This window comes from Hemitrygon akajei, chromosome 5 (assembly GCF_048418815.1).
Source record: "Hemitrygon akajei chromosome 5, sHemAka1.3, whole genome shotgun sequence".
NCBI lineage: Eukaryota > Metazoa > Chordata > Chondrichthyes > Myliobatiformes > Dasyatidae > Hemitrygon > Hemitrygon akajei.
Window position 1 is genome coordinate 135,647,075 of NC_133128.1, and position 25,530 is coordinate 135,672,604.

The 25,530-nt window shown below is 39.9% G+C and overlaps 1 protein-coding gene across 6 annotated transcripts in view; it reads left to right on the top strand.

Moving 5' to 3' along the window:
- usp40 (ubiquitin specific peptidase 40) overlaps positions 1–25,530 on the top strand; it is a 132,752-nt gene that overhangs the window by 13,512 nt on the left and 93,710 nt on the right. For 5 of the 6 annotated variants that reach the window (XM_073046574.1, XM_073046571.1, XM_073046570.1 and 2 more), the window contains 4 exons: positions 7,890–8,003; positions 14,885–15,049; positions 19,902–20,048; positions 22,757–22,900. In XM_073046574.1, the coding sequence (XP_072902675.1) occupies positions 7,890–8,003; positions 14,885–15,049; positions 19,902–20,048; positions 22,757–22,900 (570 nt within the window). Of the gene's footprint in view, positions 1–7,889; positions 8,004–14,884; positions 15,050–19,901; positions 20,049–22,756; positions 22,901–25,530 lie in introns of those variants that run through there. The other variant, XM_073046575.1, reaches the window with a different exon arrangement.

The window sequence follows — 25,530 nt, forward strand, 5'->3', positions numbered from 1 at the left end:
TCCTTTCCTCTTCATCAGCTCTTCATCTGTCAGTTCTTGGTCATGGGATGCTAAAACCTCTTCAACATCATCTTTTTTTAAAAAACTTTTTTTATTAACTTTGTCAACATCCACAAACCCTTAGCCAAACTTACGATATCCTTACTTTGTTCACCACAATCAAAACACTTAATTATGTCTAGTTTTACGCTAAGTGTAACACCCTTACGCTCTCTTTTAGGCTTTTCCGATACCATAGAACTCATCTTGCTAACGGATGCACAAAATAAATCAACATAGAGCACAGATGCTCACAGGCACGTGTTTAAGCAATACCACCTAGAATGCGGTTCCGGGGGAGGAGCTTGGCTGCTCGGCGCGCGTTGCCTTTTTTCGTAACAATGAAAACACCTTCTGTTAGCGAAAACAGGTAACTGATGTAGGTCTTTTGTAACAGCGAGGTGTCATAAAGCGAACGTTCGAAAAACCGGGGACACCTGTAGTTGAAAAATCAAAGCCAATGGTTAGCACACTTCTATATGGATAAGTTGATAAATGACACATGATGCTGGATCAGATGTTAATTTTAAGTCTGAAATTAATAGAATTATATTAATTAAGGTATTCAAAGTACATTTATTATAAAAGAATGTACACATTATATAGCCTTGAGGTTCCTCTCCTAACAGGCAGCTACAAATCAAAGAAACCCAAAAACAAACCCCATATATATGAAGAAAGACTGTCTAACTCCCAATGTGCAGAGAATTAAAAAAACACATCATGTCCATAAGAAAATAAAACAATAAAATAGCCCATAAAAAAAGACCATCGAGCACCCAGTGTCAATGAGAAAGAACATCGTGCAAGAGGTAACCGCAAACACAGTGTTTCTGAACTGAAGTCTGCAAAGAGAGTCTGAGACCCATAGTTCGGTGCAGAGCCGACTAAATGTTGTGGAGCAGCGATCTTAATCGGCCCGTACCTTGCCTCGGGGCCCTGACACCTTGACCTTTTCAATCTGGCCTGGCGCTTAACTCTCCATCCAAACATTAGGTTCTGCTGTTTCGAGCAGCGATCTGAACTGGTTTGCTCCTTGCCACCTTGACTTTTCAATCTAGCCTGTTGTTTAAATCTTCTGAACAGCAGTTTCTGCTGCTGGGATACACTGGGCTTTGCCGCCTCGATTCGGCCTGTAAATCACTGTCCAAACATTGTGTTCAGTCGCATCGATGCGCACTGGGGCCCAGACCCCGTGGCTTCAATTCAGCATGTGTACGACCTTTCATGTTCTTCCGTACTCTTGTTGATAGGCTTGTCCCCTTTTTTTTAATAGATTTTTTTTATATTTACAGAAAAAAAATTATCAACCCTTCCCCCTTCCCCTTAACCCCTCCCCCTAACATGTCCCTATAGAAAAAAAAAGAAGAAAAAAGAAAGAAAGAAAGAATGCCTGGATATCGGAAGATCCCCACATGCTCTATGGAGTTCATAATAGCTTTAATATGTATATTTATTTATTTCCCCAGATAACCAATAATTTTATCTTCGGAGCACCTATATATTTAACCCTAACTTTTGTAAATAAGGGCGCTAGATTTTCAGAAATATTTCATATTTATCTCTTAAATTATAAGTAATTTTTTCAAGTGGAATGCAGCTAAAAATTTCATTCTTCCAATGATCTATACTTAAGTATGAATCCGATTTCCAAGTAACTGCAATAGCCTTTTTGGCTACTGCCAATGCAATTTTTATGAATTCTTTCTGATATTTATTCAATTTGGATTTCGATTTTATCCCTTCAATATCGCCTAGTAAAAATAATGTTGGATTATGTGGAAGTTGTATTCCAATAATTTGTTCCAGTAAAACTCTTAAATTTGTCCAAAAAGGTAGAATTTTAAAACAAGACCAAGTAGAGTGTAAAAAAGTAGCAATTTTTTGATTACGTCGGAAGCATTGATCAGATAAATTTGGGTTTAATTTATTTATTTTTTGTGGTGTAATATATAATTGATGTAAAAAAATTATATTGCACTAGTCTTAGCTGGACATTTGTTGTATTTGTCATACTGTCAAGACATAGTCTTGACCAATTTGTTTCTTCAATTTTAATATTCAAATCAGTTTCCCATTTTTGTCTTGACTTATGAATTCCTTGTTTAATTGCCTGCTTTTGAATCAAACTATACATATAAGAAATAATTTTTTTAATTTTTCCTTTTTGAATTAAAATTTCTATTTCATTAGGTTTCGGCAATAACATTGTTTGACCCAATTTATCTCTTAAATAAGCCCTTAATTGGAAATAACAAAAAAGAGTGTTGTTTGATATTTTATATTTATTCTTTAATTGATCAAATGACATTAATATACCTCCTTCAAAACAATCTCCTATATATCTAATCCCTTTTTGAAACTAGTTGTATAAAAGTTGGTTATCCATTGTAAAAGGAATAAGTTTATTTTGAATTAAAGGTCTCTTTGCTCATAAAGATCTCTTTATCTCATCAACAACATTTATCTTATTCCATAAATCAATCAATTGTTTTAATATAGGAGATTCTTTCTTTTCCCATATCCATTTAGATTCCCACTTGTATATAAAATCTTCTGGTATATTTTCTCCTATTTTATCTAGTTCTATTCTAATCCATGCTGTTTTATCTTCATCAAAAAAAGATGCAATAAATCTAAGTTGATTTGCTTTATAATAATTTTTAAAGTTTAGAAGTTGTAACCCTCCTAGGTCAAATTTCCATGTCAATTTTTCCAACGATATTCTTGACATCTTACCTTTCCAAAGGAACTTTCTCACACATTTATTTAACTCTTGAAAAAACTTATGCGGTAATTGTATTGGTAGTGTTTGGAATAAATATTGTAATCTAGGGAATGCATTCATTTTTACAGCATTTACTCTGCCTACTACTGTTATTGGTAACATCATCCATTTATCAAGATCTTCTTGAATTTTTTCAATAATGGTAAATAATTTATATAAATTCTTTATATCATTATCAACTCTTACACCTAAGTATTTTATACCATTTATCGGCCAACTAAATTGAGTTATTAATTGACATTGACTATAATCTCCTTTAGTAAGGGGTAGAAATTCACTTTTATCCCAATTTATTTTGTAGCCTGCTATTTTCCCATATTCTTCCAATCTAGAAGATAATTTATGCAGCGAATACAATGGGTTTGTTAAATAAAGCAAAACATCGTCAGCAAATAAATTATCTTATATTCCTCCTGGTTAACTCTGAAACCCATAATATCTGGGTCTGTTCTAATTAATTCAGCTAATGGTTCTATCGCCAACACAAATAAAGCAGGTGATAATGGACAACCTTGTCTAGTTGACCTTGTTAACTGAAATGATGTTGAAATTTGACCATTTGTCATTACTTTAGCTTTGGGATTAGTATTTAAGGTTTTAATCCATTTTATAAAAGATTTTCCTAACCCCCATACTTTTCCAATACCTTAAATAAAAAATTCCATTCCAATCTATCAAATGCTTTTTCTGCATCTAAAGCAGCTACCACACTCATTTCCTCCCTCTTTTGTGCCAGATGAATTATACTAAGTAACCGAGTTACATTATCTGCCAATTGTCTATTTTTGATAAATCCTGTTTGATCCATATGTATTAATTTTGGAAAGTATTTAGATAATCTGTTAGATAAAATTTTTGCTATTATTTTATAGTCAGTGTTCAACACAGAAATAGGTCTATATGATGTTGGCTTTAAAAGATCTGTATCTTTTTTTGGCAATACTATTAAAATAGCTGTCGAAAAAGATTCTGGAAGTTTATGCGTTCTTTCCACTTGGTGTATTAACTCCATAAAAGGAGGAATTAGTAAATCTTTAAACATTTTGTAAAATTCGGGCGGAAAACCATCTTCTCATCGGGATTTATTACTTTGAAGCGATCCTAGAGCTTCTTTGACCTCTTTTAATGTAAAAGGCATATCTAATCCCTTCTGTTCTTCCAAATTCAATTTTGGAAGAGTTATTTGTGATAAAAACCTTTCTATCTCAGCATTATCATTTTGTGATTCTGATTGATACAGTTCAGAATAAAAATTCTTAAAAATTTCATTAATTTCTAAAGGTTTATAAGTAATTTTATTTACACTTGTTCTAATTGCATTTATCGTTTTGGAAGTCTGGTCTGTTTTTAACTGCCAAGCAAGAATCTTGTGTGATCTTTCACCTAGTTCGTAATATCTCTGTTTAGTTCTCATAATTGCTTTTTCTGTTCAGTATGTCTGAAGTGTATTACCGTATATTGTAACTTCTTGTTAACAAGTTGTCTTCTTTTTTCTTCTGTCATATATCTTTGAGATCCTTTTTCTAATTTTGTAATCTTTCTCCAATTGATCTGTTTCTACCATATATTCCTTCTTAATTTTAGAAGTATAACTTATTATCTGACCTCTCAAATATGCCTTCATTGCTTCCCGTACTATAAATTTATCATCAACTGAATGTAAATTTGTATCGAAAAAAAACTGAATCTGCTTTTTCATGAAATCACAAAAATCTTGATATTTTAATAATACTGAATTAAATCTCCATCTGTAAATCGATTCTTCTTTATCCATCATTATCATTGTCATTATCAAGGGAGAATGATCTGACAATATTCTTGCTTTATATTCCATATTTTTCACTCTGTCTTGAATATTTGTTGATAATAGAAAAAAATCTATCCTTGAATAAGTTTTATGTCTATTTGAATAAAATGAATAATCTCTTCTTTTTGGATTAATTATTCTCCATATATCAATCAAATTTAAATATTTCATCAATGATAAAGTTAATCTTGCTACTTTTGATTTTGTAACAACCTTTGTTGACCTATCTAAAACTGGGTCTAAACAAAAATTAAAATCTCCACCTATTAATATTTTGTCATATGCGTCAGCCAAATTCAAAAAGGCCTCTTGTATAAATTTTACATCATTTTCATTTGGTGCATAAATATTCATAAGAGTCCATAGTTCTGAAAAAATTTGACAATGTATAATTACATATCTCCCCACAAAATCAATTAATACATTTTGTATTTTAATTGGTAAAGTTTTATTAACCAAAATTGCAACTCCCCTCGCCTTTGAGTTAAATGAAGCTGCGATAACATTTCTGACCCAATCTCTCTTTAATTTCTGATGTTCTATCTCTGGTAAGTGTGTTTCTTGTAAAAAAGCTATATCTATTTTCATTTTCTTAATATATGTTAAAATTCTTTTTCTTTACACCGGTCCATTAAGCCCATTAACATTAAAACTTTAAAAATTCAGTAAATTAGTCATTACTTTTAACAGGGTTACTCCAATCTATAATAATATCTAATCTTTCAACTTTCGTAGTACCTTGGGGAATCTTTTTAAAATTCTTCATGTTGCTATGTGTCTCCCCCCCGATCGTCCAGGCAAAGAAAGAAAGATAAAAGAAAAATAGATTGTAAAGAAAAAAAATAACAAAATACCCCCCTACTAATGTTGTGAATGAAAAAAAACACAACATTACCCCCCTCCGTTGTACGGGTCATGGCAATCGCCATGATTACACACGTGAATCCCGTAGCAATTGATCCGAAGCTCCCCCGTAACATAAAAAAGTATATATAAGAGAAGTAAAAAATAATATCACTACTGTCGATTAATATTTCTTAAATTTTAACCTTTCTCCCCCTGTATCATATAATTAAGAATATATTTAAATATTCTTCTGTCCTTAAACATCCATCAGTTCCATTCACTGTCCCTATCTTCATCTTTAATCCGTTTCACTTTTAAATCTTTGACTGTAATTAGCGAATATTTGGGAGTTCTTGTGCGAATTCTTCTGCATCCCGATAATCAGTAAAAAATTCTTCTTTATCCGTCATCCAAAAAAATGATCAGAGTTGCCGGGTGGCGCAATATAAATTTATAGCCTTTTTCCCATAAAAATTTTTTGGCTGGGTTAAATTCCTTCTTTCTCTTCAAAAGGTCATAACTTATATCAGGATAGAAAATAACTGTTTTCCCTTCTATCATCAATGGCCCGTTTCTCTTTCTGGCACATTGGGTAGCCGCCTTCAGGATCTTTTCTTTATCTTGATATCTTAAGCATTTTATCAAGATTGATCATGGGTTTTGATCAACTTGAGGTCTTGGTCTTAAGGCTCTGTGAGCCCTTTCAATTTCAATTAACTGGGTTCCTTCTTCCATTTCCAAAATTTCCGGGATCCATTTTTGAAAAAAATTTATTGGATCCTCTCCCTCTATACCTTCTTTAAGTCCAACAATCTTAATATTGTTTCGTCTGCTAAAATTTTCAAGCACATCCACTTTTTCCAACAACTGTTTTCTTTCTGATGTCCAGGCAGGTATATTATCTTCCATTTTATTCACTCTATCAATGGTGTCTCCCATTGTTTCTTCCAAGTTTTTAATTTTCTTGTTCATTTTGTCCTGTCTTTTCATCATTTTATCAAACATAATCTTCATATTTTTAATATCTTTTTTATTACTTTTAATGCTCTTAATTCATGCATTATTTGCACCAAAGATTTTTTATGTCTCCAATATCACCTCCAACCTCTTCCTGTTGCTCTTCTTTGTTTGTCTCTTCATCTTCATCTGATTTATCCAGAGAATCTGATTCCACCTCATCTTCACTTTCACTTTCAGTTCCAATCGGAACTGGAATTTGTAGTTTGGGTTGCTTGTGTTTGCACATGCCCTTTCCTTCACGCATGCGCAATTCCTGTTGCTCTTTTTTTTTGGAAACGGTTGATGTTGCCGCAGTTTCCTGTTCTGTATTGCCAGAGGTAAAATACAGTTGAGCCCGAGGCTCTTTCATAGCAACCGGCCTTGATTCTTTTCCAACTTGTGTTGTCTTCAAAGTAGTAGTTTTCTTCTGCTTCTGTTTAGGAGGCATATCTTAAGACAATCCTGAATAGTTTATAAGTAGTTTTAAAAAAGTATTTACTAACTTTTCTTCACTTAAACGTTATTTTACTGGTTTTTTACGGGAGAGCTGGATTTCCACGTCTCGATCCTACGTCATCACATGACGTCCCCCCAGGCCTGTCCCCTTGCCTTGCCTCGGTTCTGCCACATCAAATTGCCTCCAAGTCCAAAGGGAAATTGCAGACTATTTCTTGCGATGATTGTTTGCGAGAAAAAGTGTGGTTAACAAAGTATTTAGTTGCTATTCTTGTTTTGTTAGCCACCAGCCAGAAGTCGCTGAGGTTCACTGGTGCCATCTTACACCAGAAAAAAAATTAAAAAGTGAATATAATATTTATTTATTTTATCTAGAGATACAATGCAGAATTGGCCCTTCTGGCCCTTTGAGGCATACAGCCCAGTAACCCCCAAATTAACCCTCACTTAATCACAGGACAATTTACAGTGTCTAATTAACTTACTAACCAATAGGACTTTGGACTATGGGAGGAAACCCACATGGTCATGGAGAGAACATCCAAACTCCTTACAGACATCAGTGGGAATTGAACCTAGGTTGCTGGTGCTGAAAAGTATTATGCTAACTACTACACTACCATGCAGTCCCATAGGTCTTAGATCAGCTAAGATCTCAGTGGTGGAGCATGCTGTGTACTCCTGTGTACTAATAAGTGCTTTTGTTTTTCTGAATGCCTGTCCTATAAGTAATTGTATGCCTAAGATGTGTGCTATCTTGCATCTTTCATTTCTCAGATGTTCATTCAACAACTGCAAAGTACATTGCAAACAGTGATATATTTATGGTGACCCTGATGTTTCAATGGCGTTATGTATTGTCATTTTTTATTTGGGTCTATTTTCATTGCTTTATGTTAGGTTTTCAAGATATGGTAGAATATTTTAAAGTCATTAATTGCTTCACTCTTTCAGGTGCGAGTCATCCCTTTAGAGCTACAAAGACTCTTTGCTCAATTATTGCTTGCAGATCAGCTGGCAGCATCTACATCTGATTTAACTGACAGTTTTGGCTGGACAAGTAATGAGGTGAGTTGTTTGCAACTGATTTTTAATATTGAATTTGAAAAAGCAATATTAATTTCAGCTGCTTAAGTGGAGAAAACCATGCATGATTTATATTACTTTTGACTCCTTATAGAAGTATAGAATAGTACAGCACATTGTTATTGTTGTTGTTTGTCCTTTGGAGTCGAAGACGACCACGACTTCTGTCAGGTGGAGGGTTTGTGACTGTGGGTCCGGAGGTGACTGGTGAGGCCAATCTGGGCCCTGAAAGCTCACCCACATGTGGGACACATGAGGGTAGGTGCTGCAGTGGAAGTGGAGGTAGCTCGAGCCTTGCGCGCGGCGCGTTTCCTCTGAGCCTCTGCGGTGTGTCTGATTTCTGCTGCACACGCTCCTTTAGTGGTCCTGCTCCACCAGGTTGGGCGGTCCAGGGCAAGCGATTCCCAGCTACTGGGATTGATGTTGAGGTCTTTTGAGGGACACTTTGAGGCAGTCTTTGAAACGTTTCTTCTGCCCTCCAACTGAGCACTTGCCCTGCTCAGCTCTCCATACAACAGCTGTTTTGGTTGTCGACTGTCAGACATCCTGATGACATGGCCAGCCCATCTGGCTTGGGCTTTCTGTAGGAGGGTGTAGACACTGTGGGTGCTAGCCCGCTCCAGGACCTCTGTGTCTGGGACTTTGTCCTGCCATTGTACTTGGAGAAGTCTGCGGAGGCAGCTCAAGTGGAACTGGTTGAGCTGTTTAGTGTGTCTGCTGTAGACAGTCCAGGTCTCGCTGGCATAGAGGAGGGTGGTGAGAACCACTGCTCGGTAGACCTTCAGCTTGGTGGTGAGGCAGAGTCCTCTCCGCTCCCATACATTCTCACGGAGTCTCCCAAAGGCGGCACTGGCTTTGGCAATTCTGTTGCTGTCTCTCTGCATCTATGTTCACCGCTCGTGATAGAGTACTGCCCAGATAAGTAAAGCTGTTCACTGCCAATAGCTTCTGCCCCTTTACTGTGATGTGTGGTTCCTGGTAGGGCTTTCCGGGCTGGTACATAACTTCGGTCTTTTTGGTGCTGATTGTAAGTCTGAAGTTGTCACAGGCTCGTGGGAGGCAGTCCATTTCTCGCTGCATCTTCTGCTCTGTGCTGACGTTGAGGGCGCAATCATCAGCGAATAAGAGGTCTCTGACGACGGTCTCCTTTACCTTTGTAAAGGTTGAATAGCCCACTGCCAGTCCTGTATCTGACGTGTATACCATCCTGACAATCGCGGAAGGCATCATTCAGCATAGCAGAGAAGACCATGCTAAAGAGTGTAGGGGCGAGAACACATCCTTGCTTCACACCGTTCGTCACTGGGAAGGCTTCTGACTCGTCACCATCATCCAAAACTGTCACCATCATGCCATCGTGGAACTGCCGAACAATCGTGATGAACCTGCTAGGGCAGCCAAACTTCTCCATTATCTTCCATAAGCCATCTCTGCTGACCGTATCAAATGCCTTGGTCAGATCGACGAAGGTCATAAAGAGGTCGCTGTGCTGCTTTTGACATTTTTCCTGGAGTTGGCGTACAGCAAATATCATTTCGACAGTTCCACGCTCTGCACGGAAGCCACACTGGCTTTCTGGGAGGAAACCTTGCTCAAGGTGTTGGAGAAGGTGATTAAGCAGGACGCAAGCCAAGATCTTCCCAGCTATGGACAGGAGGGAGATGCCTCTGTGATTGTCACAAGACTGGCGGTTGCCTTTCCTCTTGTAGATGTGGACTATGCTGGCATCTTTCAACTGTTGCGGGACCTTTCCTTCGTTCCACATAGACTGGAAGAGCTCAGTCAGCTTCTGCATCATGAATGGGCCTCCTGCTTTGTAGACTTCAGCAGGGATTGCATCTGATCCTGGTGCTTTGCTACAAGAAAGTTGCCTGATGGCTTTTCTGACTTCTTCTGTGGGGAGTTTGTCAGGGTCCAGGTTGATCTCCACCTGAGGTAGGCAAGCAATGGCCTCATCATTGATTTCGGCAGGGCGGTTGAGGACCTGGTTGAAGTGTTCAGCCCATCTCTCCAAAATCTGCTTTTTCTCTGTCAGCAGCCGAGACCCATCTGCACTGAGGAGGGGGGAGGAGCTAGAGGACTGAGGTCCATACATAGCCTTCAAAGCGTCGTAGAAACGCTTGGTGTCGTGACTGTCTGCGTAGCCCTGGATCTCATCGGCCTTATTGCTGAACCAGACATCTTGCATCTCACGGAGTTTCTTCTGCACTTTCCGTCTTGCCCTGGCGAAGGCATCTATCTTTGCTTGTGAAGTGGGATCGTTCTGGTGCACTCTGAACAGTTGGTGTTTCTCTGACAACAGTGCCTATATCTCCTCATCGTTCTCATCGAACCAGTCTTGATGTCTACGGATTGCTGATCTGAGGTGTTCGAGAGCGGTAGAGTAGACTGCATCTCTGAAAGCCGTCCACTGCTCTTCAATGTTGGTGTGGTCATCCTGGGGTGTGTCAAGCAGCCTGCTATCTAGGTCTTCACGAAATTCTTCTGCAACTACACTGTTCTTCAGCTTGGAGACATTGAGCCTCTTTGCAGTCTTCTGACCTTGGGGTCTTCTCACAGGCAGGATGCGGTTTAAACTTGGACACTATGAGTCGATGATCCGTCCAGCAGTCGGCACCACACATGGCCTTTGTCACTCTCATGTCTTGCCAGTCCCTCTTTCTGGTGATGACATAGTCAATCAGATGCCAGTGCCTAGAGCGTGGATGCATCCAAGATGTCTTGTTACGGGTAGGGAGGTGGAATAGGGTGTTGGTGATGACAAGGTCATGTGTAGCGCATGTCTTGAGGAGCAGCAGGCCATTGCTGTTACACTTGCCAATACCATGTCTTCCAAGAATCCCTTCCCAGGTCTGGTAATCTGTCCTCACTCTGGCGTTAAAGTCCCCGAGGACAATAAGCTTCTCTGACTGTGGGACTGCTGCTATGAGGGCGTCAAGTTCTTCATAGAACTTATCTTTGATATCATCTGGGTTGGTCATTGTTGGGGCATATGCACTGATCAGCATTGCACTCCTCTTATTGCCAAGTGGGAGCCGAAGTGTCATCAGGCGATCGTTGATGCCCTCTGGAAGCTTGGCAAGTTTACGAGCGAGGTGGGATCGGATGGCAAATCCAACGTCAGCCTCTCGTCGTTCAGTGCTGTTGCAACCGCTCCAGAAGAAGGTGTACCCACCACCACGTTCTGTAAGCTGGCCCTTGTCTGGTAGGCGTGTTTCGCTGAGTGCTGCCATGTCCACGTTATAGCGGGCTAGTTCTTTGGCGACCAGTGCTGTTCTTCTTTCTGGTCTGACAGCCTTGGTGATGTCAAGCAGAGTTCGCACGTTCCACGTGCTAAGGTTGAGCACCTTCACTTTTGTCTTCTTTGTAGTTCGACCGCTGAGTGGGATCCCCGTCAGCAGCGGTGTGCTGGTCAGGGTAAGATGAAGCAGGCTATGTTTGAGGCACCTTTTCTAGCCCCTTCCTCCATGGAGGTGAGCAGAGCGATTCCTAGAGGACTGCTCAGACACCCAGGGGGCTGCCGAGCTCCACTGCTGCTTCATTCCAGTGGAGAACGACCCAATGCCCTGGGCCGCCTGTGTGTCAGGTTTGTGACTACAGCTTCCAGTGTATCCACACCTGCTGCTTCGCCACTCACCCATCGCCACAGGACTTGAAGTTTTTTAGCGGAATGGGTTTGGAGTCGTGACTTGTGCTTGACTTGAATTAAAGTGAGGGAGAGTTGCGCAAATCGTCAGCCTCACTCTCTCGTCCCGACCTATCTGTATCCAGTTGCAAGACGGAGTCGAGACGGCTGGAGATAAGTCGGGATGCAGTGGATGGCCAGCAGTGTCCTACATGTCTCACTGTGCCCTGATTGCGCTCTACAATGCTTTGCTGGGTCCGCATTTCTACTCGTTGGACCACCAAGTGGTGGTCTCCTCCACGTAGTCCGCCGAATTCAGTCTTCACATGCGTAGGTAGACAAGCCCTAACTCACCAAGGGTTTGAGGCCCATCGGCTACCCTCACCAGGTTTTGCCGGCCAGTCGAAGCCGTTGCCCGGGGCATGGCCGCTGTTGCATGCAAACAGCTACGAGGAACCACTGGTGAGAGCTGAGTGTCAGGTGAGGACCAATGCAGACGAACTGCTCAGAAGAGTACGACGTGTACCCCGTCTGAGGTACTACCTCTCCCTGACACCCCATACACCCCAGTACAGCACATTACAGGCCCTTCGGCCCACGATGTTGTGCCGACCCTCAAACCCTGCCTCCCATATAACCCCCCACCTTAAATTCCTCCATATACCTGTCTAGTAGTCTCTTAAACTTCACTAGTGTATCTGCCTCCACCACTGACTCAGGCAGTGCATTCCACGCACCAACCACTCTCCAAGTGAAAAACCTTCCTCTAATATCCCCCTTGAACTTCCCTCCCCTTACCTTAAAGCCATGTCCTCTTGTACTGAGCAGTGGTGCCCTGGGGAAGAGGCGCTGGCTGTCCACTCTGTCTATTCCTCTTAATATCTTGTACACCTCTATCATGTCTCCTCTCATCCTCCTTCTCTCCAAAGAGTAAAGCCCTAGCTTCCTTAATCTCTGATCATAATCCATACTCTCTAAACCAGGCAGCATCCTGGTAAATCTCCTCTGTACCCTTTCCAATGCTTCCACATCCTTCCTATCCTTCCAGAACTGGACACAGTACTCCAAGTGTGACCTAACTAGAGTTTTATAGAGCTGCATCATTACATCGCGTCTCTTAAACTCTATCCCTTGACTTATGAAAGCTAACACCCCATAAGCTTTCTTAACTACCCTATCTACCTGTGAGGCAACTTTCAGGGATCTGTGGACATGTACCCCCAGATCCCTCTGCTCCTCCACACTACCAAGTATCCTGCCATTTACTTCGTACTCTGCCTTGGAGTTTGTCCTTCCAAAGTGTACCATCTCACACTTCTCCGGGTTGAATTCCATCTGCCACTTCTCAGCCCACTTCTGCATCCTATCAATGTCTCTGTGCAATCTTCAACAACCCTCTACACTATCTACACCACCACCAACCTTTGTGTCGTCTGCAAACTTACCAACCCACCTTTCTGCCCCCACATCCAGGTCGTTAATAAAAATCACAAAAAATAGAGGTCCCAGCACAGATCCTTGTGGGACACCACTAGTCACAACCCTCCAATCTGAATGTACTCCCTCCACCACGACCCTCTGCCTTCTGCAGGCAAGCCAAATCTGAATCCACCTGGCCAAACTTCCCTGGATCCCATGCCTTCTGACTTTCTGAATAAGCCTACTATGTGGAACCTTGTCAAATGCCTTACTAAAATCCATGTAGATCACATCCACTGCACTACCCTCATCTATATGCCTGGTCACCTCCTCAAAGAACTCTATCAGGTTTGTTAGACACGATCTACCCTTCACAAAGCCATGCTGACTGTTCCTGATCAGACCATGATTCTCTAAATGCCCATAGATCCTATCTCTAAGAATCTTTTCCAACAGCTTTCCCGCCACAGACGTAAGGCTCACTGGTCTATAATTACCTGGACTATCCTTAGTACCTTTTTTGAACAAGGGGATAACATTCGCCTCCCTCCAATCCTCCGGTACCATTCCCGTGGACAACGAGGACATAAAGATCCTAGCCAGTGCTTCAGCAATCTCTTTCCTTGCCTCTTGGAGCAGCCTGCGGAATATTCCATCAGGCCCCGGGGACTTAGCCGTCCTAATGTATTTTAACAACTCTTAACACCTCCTCTCCCTTAGTATCAACATGCTCCAGAACATCAACCTCACTCATATTGTCCTCACCGTCATCAAGTTCCCTCTCAGTGGTGAATACCGAAGAGAAGTATTTATTGAGGACCTCGCTCACTTCCACAGCCTCCAGGCACATCTTCCCACTTTTATCTCTAATTGGTCCTACCTTCACTTGTGTGAAGTAAGACCACACTTGGAGAATCGTGCTCTGTTCTGGACATCCAGGTATAGGAAGGTTATCAGATTTGGAAAGGGTGCGTGAGGAGGCTACTGGGATTAGGAGGCCTTAAATTGAAAGGAGAGGCTGTATTAGCTGGAATATTTTTCCCTGTGGCATAGGACTCTGAGGTATAAGATTATACAAGTATATCAAATCATGAGGGGTGTCGATAAGGTGAATGGTCACAGTCTTTTTTCCAGAGTAAGGGGTTCTAGAATTAGGAAGTACAGGTTTAAGGTGAGAGTGGACACAGTCTTTTTTCCAGAGTAAGGGGTTCTAGAATTAGGAAGTACAGGTTTAAGGTGAGAGTGGAAAACATAAAAGGGGTAACTTTTTCACACAAGAGGATGGTGAATGTTTGGAACAAGCTGCCAGATGAAGTGGTGGAGGCAGATACAATTACAATGATTAAAAGGCCTTTGGGTAGGTACTTGGATAGGAAAGGCTTAACAAAATCCCAGTCTAATGGAGGAAAATGGGATTGATGTATACAGAATTTGTGGTTGGCTTGGACGAAGTGAGTTGAAAGCTCTTGCTTCTGTACTGTACTTTTGTACGATTTTCAGTTTGAAGCTAAGAGATGACTAAGCATGAGTAAAAATGTAGACTTTCTAGATGCTTGGTGAATCAGGAGAATCTCTGCGGGAATTCAAGAAAGAATAGCTGAGTTGGTGGATGGAAGGAATGGGAGGATGTGAAGAAGATTGGAAACAGAATGCTATCTGCAATAAAAGAATGAGACCACAGGGATTTATAAACTTAAGTCTCACGAACTGGGCAATGACGTGTGTAACACTGATGTGCTACCATCCCTGAAAGCCTTTCAAGGATCTGTTTCTGGAGGATTGATTGAAGGTACAGTTGAATGTTTAAATTATTTTACAGGAAACCAGTCAACATGATGTGCAAGAATTAAATCGAATTCTGTTCAGTGCGCTGGAAAGCTCTTTAGTCGGTACCTCTGGACATGACCTCATTAATAGACTGTACCATGGAATAGTTGTTAACAAGATTTTCTGTGAGGAATGTGGCAACATTAGTGAAAGACAGGTGAGAAATTACTTTTTTTTTGGAACCAATGATTGTACCAACTTTAGCAAGTTGATTTCTCAGGTGCCACACAAATCATGAGATCTGATCTCTTCTGTGTTACAAAGTGAACCCCCTTGGAAGACAGGTTACCTTCTGAGATTAAAAAAGCAAAGACATAGGTCATGAGCCCCAGCAGATTAAAACTAAAATTTTAAAGATTTATGGTGTTTTTAAGTATTGGGAAATGGGAGGTACAAGAAGGAAAAACTACCACTGTTATAGAATGATATAGTGGAAAACAAGGCTAATTGGCTGATAATTGTAAAAGCTGGCTGATAGATTTATCTAGATGTTTTCCCTGTTATGCTCTTTCCCTATCGGTGTATACAATCGGCCCTCCTTCTCCGCAGATTCCGCATGCGCGAATTCAACCAACCGCGGATCGCGAAAACCCGGAAGTGCTCTTCCAGACTTTTTTTTCTTGTCATTATTCTCTAAACAATGCAGTATAACAACTATTTACATAGCATTTATATTGTATTAGGTATTATAAGTAATCTAGAGATGATTTAAAGTATACCGGAGGATGTGCATGGATTATTGTGCATTGGGATCGAAAAAAATCAGAAGTTCTTTTACTAAGTAAGTCGGAACAGGTACATCCGGTGTTATTTAGCATCATTTAGTCAAATGTTTGTCTTAGTATATAGTATATATTTTACCTTTCTATGCATATAAAACACTTAAGAACGTATGTTTCAGTGCCGGGCTTGGGAACGGAAGTTCTCGGGACTCAGGACAGATCACTCCCGAGGGTGCTAATTAAACCACTGCGTTGCTTAGTAATAAATGTAGCTTTCATCGGGGCAGAGCCTTTCTCACTTTATCCTTCAAAATTGTTCCGATTGTTGACCGACGTAGCCTAACGCTTTTCCAATGACCGATGGCATTTCACCTCTTTCCGATCACTTTATTATTTCCACTTTATCTTCGATCGTGATTATTTTCGTGAACAGAAACCCTAAGATAGGTTGCATAAGGGACTTGAGCACCCGCGAATTTTGGTATCCGCGAGGAGTCCCGGAACCAATCCCCCGCAGATAAGGAGGGCCGACTTTAATTATTTTTCAGCTGGAATAATTTTTTGATGATTCTATCAAAACTGTACATGGTTTTAATTACTTGCATCAAATCTCTTAACAAGAGAAATAAGAGGTTTTCCACCCTGTCTAACTGAAGATGCTCTTCCTGGTATAATTTATGTTCTGTTTTCTTTTGCACAATCTCTCTTGCATGATGGTCTTTGTAAAGAATAATGCACTGAATTTAATATATTCAGGCCAGATTTAGTGGAATCTGATAACTGCCCTCAGTCGCTGGCTGTATTTAGCCCATGCCTGAACATATCTGCTTCGGTCACAGGAGGTTTATCACACTGTCCTAAGTGATGGCAGGGTCTCTAGTAGCATACCGAAGGAATTAACTCCTGAAATATCAATGATGGTTTTGACAGTAATTCGCTTTATTTGTTACATGTACTGAGATAACAGTGAAAATCTTTTGTTTGCATGCCATCCTGATAGATCATGCTAACAAGTGAATTGAGATATTTCAAAAGGAAAACAAAGCAGTGAAAAATATAGTGTTACAGGTACAAAATAGACAAAGTACAAGGACTGTAATGATGGAGTTCGCCTTTGTCATTTAAGACTCTTGAATTGAATTGACTGTATTACTTACAACCTTCAAATACATGAGGAGTAAAAATCTTTACGTTACTTCTCCGTTCAAATGTGCAGTATAATTTATAATAAATGTTATGTACAACAGGATAGTCAATATAACATAGAAATACAGTAGTGTCAGCATGAATTAATCAGTCTGATGACCTGGTGGAAGAAGTTGTCCTGGAGCCTGTTGGTCGTGGCTTTTATGCTGTGGTACTGTTTTCTGGATGATAGCAGCTGAAACAGTTTGTGGGGTGACTTGGGTTCCCAATGATCCTTCAGGCCCTTTTTACACACCTGTCTTTGTAAATATCCTGAGTAGTAGGAAGTTCACAACTACAGATTCACTGGGCTGTCCGCACCACTCTCTGCAGAGTTCTGCGATTGAGGGAAGTACAGTTCCTATACCAGGCAGTGATGTAGCCAGTCAGGATGCTCTCAATTGTGTCCCTATAGAAAATTCTTTGAATTTTGGGGGGGACATACCAAACTTCTTCAAACATCTGAGGCGAAAGAGGTGCTGTTGTGTCTTATTTACCACCCAACCAGTACGTACAGACCACGTGAGATCCTTGATGATGTTTATGCTGAGGAACTTAAAGCTATTCACCCTCTCAACCCCAGATCCATTGATGCCTATTGGGGTTGGCCTGTCTCCATTCCTCCTGTAGTCCCCAACCAGTTCCTTTGTTTTTGCGACGTTGAGGGAAAAGTTGTTTTCTTGACACCACTGTAGGCTGCCTCGTTATTATTTGAGATTAGGCCAATCAGTGTAGTGTCATCAGCAAATTTAATTAACAGATTGGAGCTGTAGGTGGCAACACAGTCATGGGTATACAGAGAGTAAAGGAGGGGGCTTAGTACACAGCCCTGAGGGGCTGAGGTGAGGGAACCCACTCTTACCACCTGCCGGCAATCTGACAGGAAGTCCAGGATCCAGCTACACAAGGCAGAGTGAAGGCCGAGTTCTCTGAGCTTCTTGTCGAGCCTGGAGGGACTGTGCTGAATGCTGAAATGTAGTCTAAGAACAGCATTCTCACATAAGCGTCCCTCTTCTCCAGATGTGTTGTAAGGATGGTGTATAGAGCTGTGGCTATTGCATCCTCTGTCGATCGGTTGTGTCAGTAGGCAAATTGCAGGGGGTCCAGTGTGGGTGGCAGCATGCTGCAGATATAGTTATTGACCAGCTTCTCAAAGCCCTTGCTTATCATGAGATGAGTGTGACAGGACGCCAGTCGTTCAGACATGTTACCTTGGTCTTTTTAGGTGCAGGGACAATGGTGGATATTTTAAAGCAGAAGGACACTCTTCACTGGGAGAGGGAGAGATTAACAGTAGGATATAAGCTGTCCCATTGAAATCAACGGGGTTGTGGATTCTGCACCAGGTCTGACATTTCTTTCCCCAGTGTAAGCGCTAGAGAATTATTTGTTGCTGGGTAGACAATTACAGAATAATTTTTTTTTAAATTGGTTATTATAATCTAGGCTTTCATGTTAGACTGTGTATGAGCAGAAGTTCCATGTTTCTGTTCACCTTCAAAATCTGGCCCATCATTAAAGGTGAAGTCTATCAGTGATTTTACAAAACACAGCTTCCTTGCTTTTTTTTTTTACTCCATTCTCAAATATTAAACAATTCCAGATGGATTGTTTTATGATCCCAGGAGTGAAAGGCTTAACCATATGAGAAGTCTTCAATGGCATGGGCCTGTACTTGGCAGAGTTCACAGGGATGGGGGGCATCTCATTGCAACCTACTGAATACTGAAAGGCTTAGAATGAACATGGAGAGGATGTTTCCATTGGTAAGAGAGTTTCAGATCCAAGCCACAACCTCAGAGTAAAGGGATGTCTCTTTAGAATTGAGATGAGGGGGAATTTTTTCAGCTAGACCGTGGTGAATCTGTAGAATTCATTGTCACAGAGGTCATGGAGGCTAAGTCATTGTGTGCATTTAAAACAAAAAATCCTTTATTAATCAGGGATTCACAGTTAGAGGGAGTAGGCAGGAAAACAGGGCTGAAGAGGAAAAAAGAATCAGCCATGATTGAATGGCAGAGGAGACTGTTAATATCTTGAACACCTTGAAAAGTGTTATAGATTAGCTAAGTGGAGAAACAGAAAGTACAAATGGAGGGATTTTGTAGTAAATCTGAAACCTTAATCCATAATATGCATCTAGGCTTTGTTGCTGTTTCCAAACAGAACGTGTATGGTCTGTACAATATAATTTAGCTTTCCAATATAGCATTTTGTATAACCCATTTGATACCTGATTGATTAATTGCCCCATGTTGATTCTATTCTTGGCCATGTTCTATTGCTGAAAATGCAACTTCTAAATGACTGATACTTTTTAATATTTAAGCTTCAGATCTGAAAACTGTGTTTTATAAATACCAAGGAGATGCATTTTGATATTAACCTATATCTGCAGTTTTGTGAGCATAAATTTCCTGTGAGCATGTGCTAATATTTGCCATATTAACATATTTATTCTTGAGTAGTAAATTCAGTATTATATTGCAAAGTAAAATCACAGCAACTGTCAAGACTATTTTTATATTTACATTAGTACATTTCAGATGTAAAGAACCGTTTAATATCTTCCTGCTCTTAGAAGCAAGGATGTTGTCTAACTTCTATCATTACAGAATGGTCTTGTAGTTTGTTAACCTGGCAGAATATTTGTACCCACCTGCAGGTGGGTACAAGTATTTGGGTTTCAATTCCAGCTGCCTATCAGGAGTTTGTACTTTCTCCCCATGACTGAGTGGGATTCCTCTGGGTGCTCCAGTTTTCTCTCACATTCCAAAGATCTGCAGTTAGGGTTAGTGAATTGTAGGCATGCTGTGTTGGTGCAGGAACAGTGGCTACACTTATGGGCTGCCCAGTGCAACCCTTAGTGATTTGATTTGACATAAACAACATAGTTTACTGCATATTTTGATGTGCATGGTACAGTTAAAGCTAATTAGTCAGAGTACCTCTGGTCTTAGTAAATGATACTGCTCCTGCTCCCACTTGTGTTATGTTTATCAGCATGCTGTATTTTCTTCAATATTTGTTCTTTTTTAAATGCCCTTTTTTATTAACTCTAAATTATGCCTCTGTAATGGAAGTCATTTGTTCAATGTGTAGGAGGACTTTTTGGACTTGACTGTGGCTGTGAAGGATGTCAGTGGACTGGAAGAAGCTCTGTATACCCTCTATGTTGAAGAAGAACATTTTGACAATGATAATCTCTACCAATGTGGAAGGTGTGAGAAATTGGTTAAGGCAATTAAGGTAAATTTGTATAGAATCAGGGTGCCACGGAACTGGCCAATTTGAGTCTGTACTACTACTTGTGCAGCAATCCTCATGGCACCATTCCCCTACATATTCTCTGAACCTTGCAAATTGCGTTCTATCATGCATATCCTGCCCTCGAGTATGAAAAGTTTTATCTTGAGGTAGGTCTGTACATATGCAAATGACTAACACTAATATAAATAGATATTATTCTGTTATTTAAAAAAATTCTTGAATGCAGCCATCCATTGAAATGTGTTTTTGTAGAGATCTTCCAAGGTGAAGTTTGCCTCTTTAAAATCTGCTAATCATCAAAGGATTATTGATTTTTCAAAGGACAATTAATTTACTTTATTTGTGAATTCTAAAAACGAAAATATTGTTTTCATATGCAATCACACATAATGCTAGTACAAGTTTGAGAGAAGTAATCTAAATGGGGAATTAACCGGTGAATAAATGTTTCTTTTTCCTTTCCAGGTAATTAGGAATTACCATATGAAATTTAGAATTAAAATTACTGAATGGTACACAATTATTTTGTGGCTCATTGAATTAAAGTTCATTTTTAATATTGTACTTTATCAAGAAAGAGCACTTACTTGATCCAGGGTTTTAATTCTTATAATTTGACAAGATTAGAAAGGAAGTTCTGCAGCTCTTGTAAATTGCATCACAAATTATATCATTAACGATAGTGTTACCTTTACAGAAGTGAAACCACAAATTATTCCTTACTGACTGAATGTTTTTTTTGGAACTTGTACACTTGCTACCAATTAAAATACTGGCTGCTGGTATCATAGAATTCTGATGATCTGATAAGTGGTAGCAATACTTGGAAAGGTAGTTTATTCCATAGAAATTAGGGTATCTGTCTACAGCAGTATTCAAAAGGAGCATCAAATGCTGTCTTGATTACTGCAGTCTGCAAAATACAGGTCTTTTCACTTTGATTAAAATTAATCCTTACTGTTGAAATCAATTCACATATAATTAAAATAATTGAAGAATCGATGTCTTCAGGAGCTTTTGCATAAATACTTCTCACTTACTCTTTAATAGTAATTTTAAATGACCTTTGATTTGTTCTTATGTTCCAAACAGTTCCAGTACTAAATGCCATCTTTGATTCAGAACTACTATTTTTTCCCCTCTCTGTATTTCCATGGCCTTTGAAACTTCTGGTAATTAAGACACTTGCCTGTATTCTTTTGCAAGCAAGATAAACTTTGTTTTACCCATTTCCATTAAGAGTTATCTCAAACCAGCTTTTCTGGTTACTATCTGACTAATTTGCATTTTTAGAAGAGGCAATGGTATGGACATTGTGATTGATGTAAACGTGAGATCCTGCAGATGCTGGAGCAACACATACAAAGTGAAGACACTCAGCAGGTCAGGCGGCATCTGTGAAGAAGAATAAACAGTTGATGGTTTAGGTTGAGACCTTACATCAGGACTGTACTGGACTTGTTTGATGTAGTCTGCAAGGCCTTTGTCAAGGTCACCTTCTCCAAGGATTGTCACCTTGTGGTGGAGAGGCTTGTGAGTTCCTGCAGTCTCAAGAGTGATACTGTTTGGAGTTTAGCTTCCTGGTAGGATCACCCACAGCATTAAGGTCAATGGGGAGGTTCCAGACAAACAGTGATCCGATCAAGACCTCGACAGTGGAGCTGGCAGAAGATAATGACACATCACAATGACAGTGAAGGGGGAGATGGGCTCGAGCTGTAAAGGGTCCCTAGGTCAGGATCCTGTTCCGTCAAGGGATGTGTGATGGCTGCCCATGTTTCAGCCTGTTCATTTTAAAGTCATGCACAGGCATTCTCTATTAGGGGATCATCCAGGTTATGTTAATCCTAGATTGACCTGTACAACCACCTGAGGTCCTACCTATAGACAACCTCTTTGGAGAATGTCATACTCGACTGGAGTGATTGCAATACTACTGACAAGGAAGCGGATAGTAAAAGTTGAAACCTATGGGATCAAACTTTGGCTTGAGAATAGGAAGCAGAAGCTGAAGATGAGTGTTGTTTAGAGATTGCAAACCTATGATGTCCAGTAATGTACCATAGGGATCTCTGCTAGGACTTTTACAATTTGTTGAAGGGGCTGTGCTGTATGCTCATATTTTTCATATATTTCATATTTTCAGTGATGGTCAAAAACTGATTTATTTGTGTAATTAAATGTCTTACAATTTGGCATCCTTTGAAAGTTTGCAACTGTCATTTTTTCAGTGTCAGTGAACACCTAAATAAACAAATCACAAACTATTTCAGTTTTTTTAAAAGAAAATATTCTATCCATCCATATACTACTGTCAGTTTCAAAAGAAAATCATTAACTAAAATTTACCCAGAAGGTTAAAATGAGTAAATGATAATCACTGCTGAAAGAAAGCAGAAGTAAAGTAGAAGAAAAATCTACCTTTATACATTCTATATGGAGAAACAAATTTGGGAACATGGACTATGTGACTACAAATGAAATGGCATAATGCGTGTCTTTCATAAGACCTATATGATATTTATGTATAACAGAAAAGTTTTGCTAATATTTCCAGTTTTATCTTAGAACTTTAGTGGTGTCTTGGATATAGTAATTCTCAATGCAGTTGCGATTGATCATGTGACTGATAGATAGTTCTACTCAAGTTTAACTGTGTAATCTGGCCCAAGCTCTTACTTCTACAGTCAGCAAAAATACGGCATCTTCCCACATTCCTGACTATCTCATTGCTGCGTTTCAACTTTGACTTTGCCAAGTGTGAGAGGTACAAGGAGACAGGATGCTACACCTTTCCAGTCAGACTTGATATGCGGCCATTCTGTGAGCAGGTAAATCATATCTTCTACTTCAGTTTTATAAATTCAAGATTTTCATCCTATGTAATCATATATTGTTTTCTCCATGGATGATTTCATTTTGTTTTATTCAGTTTTTTCCATAAACCCTTCCATGTGAGGCATGTAAAATCAGAAAACTAGTTAGTTTAAGCAGCAGAGGAAGAGCAGGAGTGATAGGTGAAACAAGGGGAATAACTTGGGAGCTTTGAGCAGCGCCCAATTGGAGAGATTGGAAACCTGAAAATATGGAGTTAATTCAGGTTTTCCGATTGTGTAGAGAAGGCAATGACTTGCTGCAGTTTGGAGCTTTCAGCAGCGGCCAATCAGCAATCGGGGTTGATTGGCAGGAACAAATTAAAATAAGGCAGAGGCAAGTGGAGTGGCCGTCATTGAGGTAGGACCAACCAGTGTAGGCCTAATACAGTGAACGGTAGGGCACAGAGCACTGTGGAAGAACAAAAGGATCTGGGAATACAGGTCCATAATTCATTGAAAGTGGCATCACAGGTTGATAGGGTTGTAAATAATGCTTTTGGCACATTGACATTCATAAAACGAAGTATAGAGTACAGGAGATGGAATGTTATTTTGAAGTTGCAAAACTCATTGGTGAGGCCTAATTTAGAGTATTGTGTGCAGTTTTGCTCACCTATGGGAAAGATATAAATAAGATTGAAGGAGTACAGAGAAAGTTTACCAGGATGTTGCCGGGACTGGAGGACCTGAGTTATGTGGAAAGATTGAATAGGTTATGACTTTATTCCTTGGAACATAGAAGATTGAGCTAAGATTTGATAGAGGCATACAAAATTATGAGGGGTATAGACGGGGTTAATGCATGCAGACTTTTTCCTCTGAGGTTGGATGGGATTACAACTAGAGGTCATGGATTAAGGGTGAAATGTGAAAAGTTTAAGGGGAACATGAAAGGAAACTTCTTCACTTAGAGGGTTATGAGAGTGTGGAATGAACTGCCAGCACGGGTGGTGTACGTAAGCTTGATTTCAACATTTAAGGGAAGTTTGGATAGGTACATGGATAGTAGCTTCACAGAAAGGGTGGTGTGTATTTGGAATGAGTTGCTGGGAATGGTGGTTAAGATGGGCAATTTTGCAACATTTAAAAGCTATCAAGTACATGAATAAGAGAGGTTTAGAGGGCATTGGCCACATGTGGGTAGATGGGACCAAGCTCACTGAGTAACACAATTGACAAGTTAGGCTGAAGGACTTGTTTCCATTGTTACGTACCCGTGACATGACAGTGGTGTACTTGTCACGTGACTGGGGTTGAAGCTATACTGGACTTGAGGTAATGGTCTTGTGATGGTGGAGTGACGTCATTTTCCTGCCAGTAGAGGTCATGTGGCAGGTTTTTTTTACAGGGTATAAAAGGAGGACCCCTCCCTGTGAGGAGGGGCAGTTCGTGGCTGGATTTGCCATGTTGACTTCATGCCACTGCGTGATTTAATGTTATGACGCAGTTTAGTTGAAAGATGAAGTTTTATCTAATGCCTAAAGTTTAAAAGGTCATTGCCAGCAGTTTCTTTACAATACTGCTAGTTGAGAATCAGTGGAGAGTGAAGATCGGAGTTCGGGAGTTAACGATCGAGGAGAATCGATTTCGACGGTGAAATAGGTTCGACCTTGTTTGATCCTTATTTGGAAGGAATTCGTTGACTGTTCTCATGTTAATCCCTGCAAAATAGCAGAAAGGATTGGGAATAGTTCTGTAAAGGAAAGGTCAGTGCCTTTAAGCCGTTTCATTTCGTAAATTCTTCGTGGGAAAAAGTTCGATCTTGGGAACCGAAGCAACACGACGGAAAAGAGAATTTAAATCGTCTTAAAAAGTCTCTCCCTTAAATGGACTGTGAGCATTTTGAACTTTTGGCAATACTACTTTGAAGAACTGTTTTTGCAACATCGCTTTAAGAACTGTCTAAGCTTCATTGCTTTAAGAACTGTTTAAGCTGCTGCACAGCAGCTGATTTCCGGTTACGTTAGTGATTTGTTTACTTTTGGGGGGGTTTGTTTTCAGTGTTTAATAAACATGTTATTTGTTATAAAAACCCCTGCCTAATTCATATATTTATTGTTGCCTGAATCCGTAACACCATGCTGTATGACTTCATAACTTTACAATGCTAACCATTAAACAAATTTTGTTTTTCAACTCCATTGTTGCTTCCCATACTTCTGAGGCTTCTCTTTTAATTTGCTCAATTAAATTGTTCCTCCAGACTTGGCTTTCAGTCTTCTTGTACTATGGTAGCACTTTTATCTCTAAGAGGATAATGTGATCAAATGATAATACCACCGTAAGAGCATGTAAACTAGACTAGCATTTCAGTGTGTGATCTAGGTGTGCAGCACTGAGAGATGTAATCCTTCTGTTGGAATGTTATGCTGAAGTCTTAACAGACTGTTTAGATATCTGAAGGGGAAGAGGGGGAATCCTGTGTCCCATCTAATGTGTATCACAAGGCCACCGATTGATAACCCCTCTTTCAGTGAAGTGGCTTGGTATCAAATTTACATCTTACTCTGTAATGGGTGCAATTTAACTACATGTTGTTATAAAGACTGCTACAAGGAATGGAGCTCTTCTTGAATTTCCTTATT